This window comes from Tripterygium wilfordii, chromosome 15 (genome assembly GCF_013401445.1).
Source record: "Tripterygium wilfordii isolate XIE 37 chromosome 15, ASM1340144v1, whole genome shotgun sequence".
NCBI lineage: Eukaryota > Viridiplantae > Streptophyta > Magnoliopsida > Celastrales > Celastraceae > Tripterygium > Tripterygium wilfordii.
This window is the reverse complement of record NC_052246.1, coordinates 12,603,951-12,616,012: the sequence shown is the minus strand read 5'-3', so window position 1 is coordinate 12,616,012 and position 12,062 is coordinate 12,603,951. Positions and strand designations below refer to the sequence as shown.

The 12,062-nt window shown below is 35.4% G+C and overlaps 1 protein-coding gene and 2 non-coding genes across 3 annotated transcripts; 1 reads left to right on the top strand and 2 right to left on the bottom strand.

The window, feature by feature from the left end:
* Nucleotides 1-1,609: 1,609 nt before the first annotated feature.
* On the bottom strand, nt 1,610-1,698 carry LOC119980175. The gene has a single exon (XR_005463812.1). It is a non-coding gene; the product is annotated as a small nucleolar RNA SNORD24 (small nucleolar RNA).
* A 76-nt stretch (nt 1,699-1,774) lies between these two features.
* Nucleotides 1,775-1,854, bottom strand: LOC119980170. The gene has a single exon (XR_005463807.1). It is a non-coding gene; the product is annotated as a small nucleolar RNA R12 (small nucleolar RNA).
* A 2,418-nt stretch (nt 1,855-4,272) lies between these two features.
* LOC120017075 (glucosidase 2 subunit beta-like) lies at nt 4,273-11,137 on the top strand. Its single transcript, XM_038870136.1, has 16 exons — nt 4,273-4,578; nt 4,683-4,799; nt 5,153-5,248; nt 5,685-5,924; nt 6,700-6,929; nt 7,725-7,817; nt 7,913-8,002; nt 8,669-8,990; nt 9,115-9,219; nt 9,307-9,408; nt 9,503-9,560; nt 9,668-9,736; nt 10,010-10,097; nt 10,394-10,455; nt 10,531-10,582; nt 10,672-11,137. The coding sequence occupies exons 1-16, from the start codon at nt 4,464-4,466 to the stop codon at nt 10,732-10,734; spliced, it is 1,902 nt and encodes a 633-aa protein (XP_038726064.1). The 5' UTR covers nt 4,273-4,463; the 3' UTR covers nt 10,735-11,137.
* The last annotated feature ends 925 nt before the right edge of the window (nt 11,138-12,062 follow it).

The window sequence follows — 12,062 nt, the reverse complement described above, 5'->3', positions numbered from 1 at the left end:
TAACAATTTTGGAGTTCGATCAGTGTGGTCAAAATCTTATCCTGTTGAAATTGAACCCAATGTTACAAAGAATCAATTTTATCTATTGTAGTGCAGTTTTCTTAATGAATTTGTCTTCTCAAAAAAAAAAAAGAAATCTGGAAATTACAATGCAGTATAAAGGCATTGTTAACATTCTCATTCTTTCCAAGTAGGCATACAAACAACTCAATCAAAACGTTGGTATTTCATCAAATGCTACTCTGTTTGTTGAAGTTTAATTTGAAGCTCATAAACTTAAAAAAGAAAAAAGAAAATTGTGCGAGCTCAAAAAAATGAATTTCAAATTGAAATTTATTTTAAAACTTTTGTTTTGCTTTTTTTAATTTATTAATATTGTATATATAATATTATATCTTTCATACTATACATAAATAAGATTTTTAACGGTTTATAAGCCAAACATCCCACATCTTATAACCTAGCTTCTGAAATGTGACTATATTCACAATATTTGTTTCACGGTCCCTTCTTGCGAAAGAGCAATAGACCAATTACAATAATGTTTAAAATCCCAAAAAAGCTTTAAAAAATCTCCATTTAATGTGAAATATTAAATATGAAGTATATCTAACATATATTTTTTTAATCAAATACAATTTTAATGCCACAGATTTCAAGATCTTTTGAAAATAACAAAAAGAGGATTTAACATTGTCCGACCAATTATTGTTATTGAAAATAAGCTATATATAAAACTGATCTCCAACGTCCAAAGGGACCAAAACAACACTGTACAACAGTGGTGTTAAGTACTTTTAATAAAATTGTACTCTAAAATTACTGAAAGTATTGTTTATAAACATTATAAATTTAAAATATTATAAACTAAATAGCTATACTGTACTTAATAAATCATTTTTCGGATGCACACAATAAGGAAAAAATTATTAAAAAATTGCGATTTTATTAATACATAAATAATAAAATTAATTAATTCAATTAATTAATAAACTACAAACACACTCTACCCAACAGAGTCATATAGGTTCTGTTTGAAAGTGTTGTAAAACTGTGATGTAATGCTGTAACGTATTTAAATTACGATTATATTAGATAACTAATAATATTAATATAAAATCACTTACTATTTATATTATAAGTTAATATAAAATAAAATAATTTACCTAATTTGATTAAGTGTGACAATTTAACATATATTTATAAGCATTTGCGATTTGGGAGTGCGATGAGGTGAGATAAAAAATTACGGTGAGACAAAAAATTACGGTGAACGCAGTAAAAATGTACTGACAAACATATACATAATAATCGAGATCTCGCAGATTTGACTCTCGATAACCAATGAAATCGCACCCAAATAGAACAAAAAATTAAAGGTGAAATTGATGAAGAAGAGAATATATGTTGAAAGACCTTTCGTTGATCTGTGCAATGAAAGATTTGCAGAGACAAATGAGAGGAAAAGGTACCTTTTCTTTTGGTTTATGCCCGCAACGGAACAGAAGAACAACTCAGAAACTGCGATCTCTGTTCTCTCAAAGGCAATGAGATCAAATAAAATAAAATTGAAATAGTAAATAAAAGAAGGAAACGTATTAGGCATTTAGGCCTCAGAGATCTTGGTGGAAAAATATCATCAGATGGAACTCAATGAATCCCATCAAGAGTAGCAAATATTATCTCACATCACCGGCCCCAAACAACAAAACTCGCATACACCCTAATTCCACTATTCAATTACAAGAAATTCAGAAAGAAAATTGAGGGCAACATGATTCAGAACTACGGGTTGTGACATCATATTTTGATAAATCAATGGGAATCCGTCTGATTTAGATCATCATACATCATCATGCCTCAAAATCAAAACACAATAATGAAAATTGAAAAAACAAAACACAAAGATTTCGATTTCTAGAAAGGAATGTGAATGTATCTACCTTGTCACCGAAAAATCCTATTCGAGAAAGATAATCAGAGCTAAAGGCAGATATACAGACACAGTGAGTGCTTAAGAACACATCACTCTGGCCTAACGATAGATTCCTCGATCTACATAGATCGAAGAATTGCAATATCAGGCACTCACAGATCGATAGATGAATACAAGTAGAACCATGAGAGGTCGGTAATGGACTCACAAGTGTGTGATTTAGATTTCGAACGCCCTAGACTGAGCGCCGTTGTGAATTTATATTGATAGAGGAGAAACCCTAAACGGCTAAACCTAAATGGTGAAGAACCAAGAAAGTCGGGCAGTAGGCTGTGGGAACTGGGAAGTGTAATTACCGTTGGATCCTACTTGTTTAGGGAGTGTCATCAACACCGTCAATCTGTAGGTGGGTCGATTGAATGAGAATCGTAGGCGTCCTCTAGGTTGGACCGTGGGCTCTAGATATACAATAGTAACGTTATTGAACCCGTATAAAGGCCGAATCATGTGGGCCTATTTTTGGGCCGTTTTCAACTATGGCCAATTAGTATTTTTTATAGCTGACTGGCCCAAATCTTTTTGTAAGCCACCCGTCTTTAAAAATTGGGGATTTTGTTTTGAGCTATGTTGGAGAACATTTTGCTAAATATCCTCTTAGAAGAAAGGGGAAAAAAATTTGTGTAAATTTTCTCTTTTTTCTCATCGGATCTCGAATTATTATCTATCCCATCAATATTTTTATACACTTAGAATATCTAATATTTTATTTCTTTTAAGGTTATTGATCGTATATCACTTGAACAATAGTGTTCTAGTGGTTAATCTTTCTATACTAAATCGTAAGACACGAAATATTATGTTTGATTTCTATTGAAGTAATATTGTTGTGACCACGTGTTAAATTTTAATCAATTTATCTTATTATAAAATGAGGAAATATTGTGCGCGTATATGTCAAATAACTCTAAACCCGATCATTAATTTCTCCACTCTAACTTATTCAATAAAATTGAAGAAAAACTTGTAAGCTCCCCACTGATTATTTGTACTTAACCGCTTCAGCTATTTGCGGCTTGTTTGGTAGAGCTTATGTTGGAGCTTATAAGCTTCAAAATAAGTTTGTCAAACACCCAACATAAGCTAGCTTGTAAGTTAGTTTATAAGCTTCAAAAAAAATAAGCTTCAAATTAAAGCTTATTTTATAGTTTATGTTTTATTTTTTTTATTTTTTTTCTTCTCTTTTTTAAAGATGATATTATATCTAATATTATAAAAAAACATTATTTTATCTTTTAAATTAAACTTAAGTAGACTTTTTTTGAGTTTATATGTTTCGCCATACACTTAACAATTTATTTCGCAATTTATAAGTTAGCTTATTTTCACAATTTATAAGTTAGCTTATTTTGACAGTAAATAGGCTTTGTCAAACGGAACTTGAGTAGTGAGTGTTTAGTACCCTAAACTTTCAACAAAATGTACAACACACATAAATTAAAGAATTATTTTTTTGTCATTTTTAATACGAGTAAGCAACGGAGAGGATCTTTAATTTAAATGTGGGGGTGAATTTTTGTGTTTCTCAAAAGTTGATAGGAGTAAATCTTTTTGGTCAAAAGTTAGGAGATATTAGTGATGTTGTCTCTAATAAATAATTATTACTTCTGTAAATATTAGCAATGTATTGACCCCATAATGTAGACATGAGATTCTACAATCACGTAATGTTGAACAAAGCCTTTCACAATCATAAAAGATCACACAGGAAGTAGATCATGAAACTTAACATCGATGTGGTGTTAGTCGGGAGAACTCTAATAATTAAGTTAGTTGATGACCGAAGGATTTATATTGAGAAAGTCTAGAGAGTGAGAGTATAATACCTCAAAAAAGTTGGATCCATTTAATGTGGCAAGCCCTACGTATTTATAGCCTTCAGGTCACGTGTGGGGCACGTGGGAGCTAAGTTGTAAGCTAATGGGTCACGACTGAGCTGGATCATGGGACAATAAAGAACTTCCTGGGTAATGGGTTCGTGCGTGGACGATGGAGACCTTGAGCCTAAGCTACACTGATTGTGACCCAGGCCATGGGTCAATGGGATGTAGTTTGACTATATGGCTCGTATGAACCTTGTTGAAAAGATAGCTCAAGACATGAGCCGTGGGGATTGGTTGTATGGCTCGTGATGAACTTTGTTGAGAAAATAGCTTAGGCTGTGAGTTTGTAAAGTTCAATGTATGACTAGTACGGATTTTGGCCCCTACACATAATAGAAGCGCCCCTTAATATTGTTTTTTTTCCTCCTTGTTTTTCTTGTAATTATAACATAACCACCAAACAACGTCGTTTTGACATCTGAATCTCGTGCATTGGGTAGTCCGCATATTCACAATTTCACACTATCATTGCCCAGAAGCTGTCAGTCTCTCTTCCCATCTCTATTAATCCGATTAGTGAGTAGTCGAGGAGGAAGTGTTCATCGAAAGAAGCACAGATCACAGCGTCTACCATTTGATGCGAGAAGATGATAGCAGATAGCAAATTGAAATGTTTTGTGATATTATTATTTTTTGCAGCTTTAATTGATAGATCGCCAGCTTCTCTGACCAATGACCCTTATCTAGGAATTCGTCCTGAAGGTATATATCTTCCATTTCTGTGCTGCTTTTCTTCTTGTTGTGACGCTTCTTTGTTATTTTTTCTAAAAATTTGTATTGGGTTTGTGATTTTGTGTGATACCCAGATGAGAAATATTACAAGGCATCTGATACGATCAAATGCAAAGATGGATCCAAGAAATTCTCCAAAGCTCAGCTGAATGACGATTTCTGTGATTGCACAGATGGAACAGACGAGCCTGGTTATTCTTCATTGCCTCTTCTTTGATTTTTTTTTGCTTGCACTGTTTTCTTTCCTATGATTTTCTTTTATAATCAGAATAGGAGTATTTGATTTTCATAATTATTTAGATTATGTTGCTGATGGTGAATATTGTAATCGATTTTGTGATGGTTTGAGAAATTTATGTTGGATGTCCAAATTTTGTCTACTTTGATTAACTGATCCTTTTAATTGATAGTAATGGGAATTGGATTTGGCTATCCTCTCATTTCTTACTCAGTGTCTGCTTGGTTTCAGTTTGTTCTCCTTGGTCTTTATCCGTACTTAGAATATTTCCTTATTTGTGGTGACATTGTGCTTTTCTGGCTGTAGGTACATCGGCGTGCCCTGGTGGAAAATTCTATTGCCGAAATGCTGGACATGCTCCTGTTTTATTGTTTTCTTCCAGAATCAATGATGGCATTTGTGGTAAGTATGACTACAACTCAACGGTATCCACTTAAACCCATGGTTTACATTTTCAATTTTCCATGGCTCTTTCTATTGCTATTGTGCATATATTTGGAACGCAAATTATTGAAAATATCATTATACTTGCTTCAAAGAAGATTGCTATTACTGAAAAAATATCAATATCTGAAAATGTTGCTATTACTTTTGTGCCTAGATCTTTCCTTGACCATCATATCATGTTAATTTTCCCTTTTCATATTTGTCCGAGCCTTTATGCCAAAATTTTGTGGTCGGCTACATGAATTTGTATGAGAAAATAAAAGGGAATCCACTACGTGTATTCTTTCCGCTATCCATTTTTATCTAGGATAATACTTTCATCAACTCCTATTGAATCCATATACTTTCATTTCCCTTTTGTGGCACATATTAACCGGGTCATATTGTGCAGATTGCTGTGATGGGAGTGATGAGTATGATGGCAAAGTTAAGTGCGCAAATACCTGTTGGGAGGCTGGGAAAGTGGCTAGAGATAAACTGAAGAAGAAGATTTCTACACATCAGGAGGGAGTTGCTTTGCGGAAGCTGGAAGTGGAGCAAGCAAAGCTTTCTATAGCCAAAGATGAGGCTGAGTTATCGAAACTCAAAAACGAGGAAAACATACTGAAAGGGCTTGTTCAACAGCTTAAAGGTACACTTCTGCCCATGTGTCTCTCCTTTGTGAACATCTAGATTTCCATTTCCAACAACATTATGTTCATATAGTTGTTGCCCGAGTGTTGTGATTGCATTATTTGCATATGCCATTCATATATCTGCAAACATGCCAGAGGATACATTGACATGATTATTTTTTGTGTTCTCAGCAAAAAGCTTTGATGCAATGGTTATAATCTATAACAATATCAAAGAAATTGTTTGTTTCTATTCATTTTTCTTTAAAATAATTGCTCGAGGCCACGCTCTATGATGAGGGTGTAACTCATGAACTTTAAAAGGCTCTTCATGTCACTTCACAGGCAGAAGATATACATTGTTTGGTGAAAAAGACACCCGTATCACTTCTTTGACATGCTTCAATGGGTTTCTATCTGTTCTTTTATTTTCATTCCTTACCCAATTGTAGTCACAATGGTTCAAATGAGATTTGTGGTTGCCTGATGTAATATTTTTGATGCTGGATCACTGCAATAAAATCTCCAAATCTTCTGTCTGGAACATTGGAAATTGATACAATTCTGTGACCATTGTCTTGAAGAGAATAAGATAAAATAAAATATCATACAGGAGAAATGAGCATTGTGGTGTGTCTAGTGTTGACGATTTTGGAATATGCAAGTAGGGTAAGATTTTTATTATATACCATGATTGTTTTTCTCTTGCTCTGATATGTCGATAAAAGGTTATAATCTTTTTGAGTTACCATCACATTTGTTCTGCCTTTTCCTTTATATTCTTTCATGTAGAGCGTAAAGAACAAATAGAAAAGGCCGAGGAGAGAGAACGCTTACAGAAAGAAAAGGAGGACAAGGAAAAACAAGAAGCAGAAAAAAGTGCTACTCAAGAGAAAAGTGTTGAGGAGGAAGCTAGGCAGGAAACGAGTGACACTGAAGAGAAAGCTGACAGTGAAGGCAAAGCGATGGAAAAAATGCTTCATGATGAAATTGGTGTTTTGGAGGACTCCCCAGTGGATCAGGTTAGTCATTAGCGTGGTTCCTTCGTATATTTGACACTCTTTTTAAGTCAAACTGTAGATTCCTAACCTTGTGCTCGTCAATTTGGTTAAATATGTCTCATAACAATACTTTTTTAGGTTATGAAAGTTGCCGTATGTCTTTGGCAATTAATATCAACAAATAGCCTTCTAACTGAGACAGCTGTTACAGCACATCTTGCAATCAGAAACATTTGTTGGTCAGAAAGGATTTGGTTGTTGCTGTGTAATTTTCTTTTGATCCAGTTCAGATTTTCTGCTTGACATGTATTAAATAAAGTTTAAAAAAGTGCCTCAAAATGCTCAAATGTTTTACTCTGCTTTTGTGTCAACACAAAATAGTGTGATTTGAAGGATGAAAGATGGGTGATACATTTTATAAGATGGAAATCCTGTGCATATACAGGGAAATCCCACATAAACTTGATTGCGCTGATATGTGCTATGGTATGTGCTATTGTATTTTCAAGGGTGTGGCATGTGCTATTATACTTCAGGTGCTCCTCCACCATCTGCTTGTGTTTCACTAATGCAGCTGTGTAATTAGTGAAACTCTCCACTTGATTTTATGCGTTCACTGTTCAGAATTTTACCCGCTTATTGGAATTTGGCATTACACTTGCTATATTGTTGTAACTTGTAAGTTTGACATGGATACTAGTAAGGACAATGGTATGTGGAAGTTTTTGCTGTGGGACTTTCTATGACCATGGTCTCTCTGTTATATTAAACATGTCCTGTCTCTATTTTTGTGCTCACATTCATTCTTTGTTATAGGATATGGCAGAGAACTATGTTGACCCTGTGGCTGGAGTTGAAGAAAGCCATACGCCTAAAGATGAAGAACCCTTTGTTGATGAGGTGGAGCAGGTAAATCAAAAAGACCTTGTGAATTCATCAAAAGTTATTCTGTTAAGTCCTCACTTCAGAGAATGATTATGATGTGCTTTTCCAATCTCATATAGCACGCTGCCAGAGGCGCAGAAGATCCTGCCTCACCAAAGACAAAGGAAGACACAGGACTTGAATCTGACAGTCATGATGCTGGAAGCAAGGTCTCTCACTGATCACTTCTCAGAAGTATTTTCACTTTTTCTTCCTATTTTCCAGTTTTGCCGGTTGAAAATTGTCTCATCTGTCTTTTTGAGCCATGAGTAGCTGTACCCGATAACTTATTTCGGTATTTCCTATGGAATTTCCTCCATCTTTTTGTGCTATGACTAGCTGTACCCGGTAAGTCATTTATGAAATCAGTTAGGAGGACTCGCTCAAGAATCTTGTCTGCGCTGAAGTTGTTTGTTTAATATAATAATTGAGTTGTATTAGTGAGCGTGCTATAAATAATGGGTTATTTGAAGGCCTATCTTATGTTATTTGCAGTGGACCTTATAGTCATGTATTTTTGAAGTTGTTTGACCGTCTTGTCACAGTAAACGATTCATCACAATGGGGGGAAATTAAGTAATCGGTTGGAAGCCTATCTTCAATTTAGTACTGCAGGAAGTATCCCAAGGGTCAATTTTAACGTATTATCTGTATTTTTAACATAATGAAAAATCATTTTGCTAGTTTCTAGCTGAAAATTTTCTTGCCTTTTGCTATGGGGAATTTATCTGTGCAGAATTCAGAGACTTTTGGAAATTTTCTTACCTTAAATAGTATCATGGGTTACAAATTACCCCGTCTGTCTCTAGTGCTTAATCTGTGTTGCCAATACGCAGGAGAATGATGTAGCGGAGAATACCGAGGGATTGTCAAGGGAAGAGTTGGGTCGCCTTGTTGCATCTCGTTGGACAGGAGGGGATTCTGAGAAGCAAGATGGTGGTGGAAAAGATAATGACCATGAAGTCCATGACGAGATAACCAAAGATGCTGATGACGAGGAAGAGGATGGCTATGCTTCAGAAACAGATGACGACACCGGAAAATATGACGACAGCAGTGTAGAAGATGAGGTTGATGAAGCTTACGAAGACGAATATCATGATGATAGCAGTTCTCCTTCATACCAATATGTATCAGATGATGAATCAGACATCGCAGGTGTGCAAGTTTTTTCCCCAGTGAATTCTTTGTCAAGATTTTGTTTTTGTTTATTTTCGTTTTTTGGCCAATTGTGATAAGGCTGCTATGATCTCTACTTTACTATGATTTGACGTATTGATAGATACCACTGCCCCAAGTGGTCCTTCTTGGTTGGAAAAGATTCAACAAACTGTGCGGAATATCTTACAAGCTGTCAATCTGTTCCAAACTCCGGTGGACAAATCAGGTACACATCTGACTTTCACTTGTAAGGTTCTTAATACTGGACATGAGCTTGTGGAGTGGTTCATATGTTGCATTTTTACTTCTTTAGATGCTGATCGTGTACGCAAGGAATATGATGAATCCAGTGGCAAGTTGTCTAAATTACAGTCAAGGATATCTAGTCTGACAAAGAAGCTAAAACATGATTTTGGTTAGTATATAGTGACTTTTATCTGCATCCATTCTGCTTCATCTATTCCTAGTATCCTTGCATGCAAAACTAAACTGAAAGTTCAATTTCGCAGGTCCGGAGAAGGAGTTCTATTCATTCCATGGTCGTTGTTTTGAGATCAAGCAGAACAAGTTACTGATTTACTTTCTGATAGTTTATTTCTCATCATATATTATACACGAGATCTTTTTGGCAGTTGTCCAACACTTTCTATTTTTTTCTTGATATGATTTTTCAGGTACGTTTACAAGGTGTGTCCATTTAAAGAGGCTTCCCAGGTGGAGGGTCATTCAACAACTCGTTTGGGGTATGTGCCGATTTACTCAATACATAAATTGTCTCGGTGATCCTTTCTCAAGTAAGGAGAGTTAAGATGTCATTTTTGGGGGTTAGATTTTGTTGCCTTATTAATGTGAAATTGCAGATCCGTTGTATATGATGTGCTTTGCTACTCCCCCCCTCTCCCATCTGACAGGCTAAAGCTAGAGCATGCTATAGATTTCCATGTTCTCATCAATTTTAATCAATTCCTACAATATTTCTTCTAATTTGGTTATTTGTTTATTCATTCTGCAACTAGGCGGTGGGACAAATTTGAAGATTCATACCGAGTCATGATATTTTCAGATGGTGACAAGTGCTGGAATGGCCCTGACAGAAGTTTAAAGGTATTAGCTGTTAGCTGAGTATCCTCTTGTCGTGCTTTGTTGTAATATTATCTCTTATCCTGAACTTTTCCTTCAAACAATTACGGTTATTTATCGGAAAGAGTTCCAATTTGTAATCTGGTGAAATTGAAACTAATATCTATTTCTTAGATGGTTTTGGAAGAATGTTTTCACGTCTTTATTGTATGTGAAGTGCATTGTTGCATTGCCTGTTCTGAGAGAGACCAAAATTTAAAATTGAAAGGTGTTATTTTAGAACGAGACTCCTCACTTTTTTGTTCTATGTGCTGTCACAGGTCAGGCTAAGATGTGGTTTGAAAAATGAGATTACGGATGTAGATGAACCTAGCCGTTGCGAGTAAGGATCTCTCTCTATCTCTCTTGTCCCTGTGAAATGGGTTGGTCTCTTTTAACTCTTATTTTCGCATGACAGATACTCTGCTTTAATGTCTACCCCTGCTCTTTGCGTAGAATCAAAGTTAAAGGTAATTTGTTTTCGTATCAAAAGTTCCGTATACCTTTCTCTCCTGGATTGAATCTTCTAATCGGAATGAGTCAATGTTCACTGTGACAGGAACTACAACATAAACTAGACTTGATGAACAATGAGATACCTCAGAGCCACGATGAACTTTGAACTGCTAAGGCGATTTGCGCTGTTAACTGCTGCTGGGAAATGCTGACCAGTAAACTAATCTTTGCACCGGCTTTCCTGCTGAAACCAAGAGATGCAAAATGCAGCTTATTTGATTAGATGTAGTCTGAAGAACTTGCAATCGAATACTTGGAAGTGGGCTCCTGAATTTTTTATATTCTGGAGCACGCTTCATGTTGCAATTGTATCTTATCTGCAAAAGATTAATTCATAGAGGCTTGAGGACACAATTCTATGACAAATTTTTTTGTCTCGGCTAAAATTGATTCTGGTGATTCTGATATCATTCCGTTCGGGTGGTACTTGCAGCTCACTGAAAGGTAGAGGTCCACAGTATAGTTTTCCAATGCAATAAATAAAGTCCTGTTACATGGTGTCTGTTTTCCATGGGTTCGCCTTGATATCGTGTTCATACGGTCGTATTGAATGTATCCCGGTTGTTTGCTGGATGCCCATATAATGCAAACGGCTCTCTCTGGTTGCTGGTTGGGCTGGGAGCTTGACTAAAACGTTATATTTTACCCAAATGGGGTGATATCATTGCCTCTGGTGTTCTTTTCTCTGCTACTTTTTACTTGTTCTGCCCAAAGATTGTTCATGTCAAAGCTCATTTGATCATGGATGAGGTTACTAACCCAGTAAAAAACAACCATGGCTTGATAAGAGTGCCGACTCTTTCTTTCTTTTTTTTGTGATTTGCCAAGGTATTCCCAGACAAGCCTAGGACTAATCCTTCGAGGTACGGCTGGGCGTCAAAGGCGGGGGATCTCTCTCAAGAAGGTTTTCTTCATCCACAAGACTCGAATCCAATACCTTACTTAAACGATCATAGTACTTTATCACTCAGGCCAACCTTACTTGGTTGAGTGCCGACTCTTTGAACCAGGAGACTTCACGTGATCTTCAAACTTCCAACGGCTACAAAAGGATGGCTGCTGCTGTTTTAGCCTCAAAAGGCTTGAACATGATATACATATTTATCATGAGAAATACGTGCTCGTGCTGTCAAAATCTTCATGTGCCTCTGTGCTGTCCAAATTATTATAAATTGACTTGTGGCATTTTTATTTTTAATAAAATAAAATTTTAAAAAAAAATTAAATTCATTGTATCGTGAAAATTCAATAGATAAAATAAAATCTAATTTAATTTCTATGCATGTATTAATCTGGATGACCACGTGAGATTAATCCCTTATATCCATTTTCTTTTAAATAGATTGATATTTATTGCATACATGTCTTACATCAAATATATGATCACTTTTTAATGAAAATAAATATATTATAACGTTTGTGGAATTTACATTT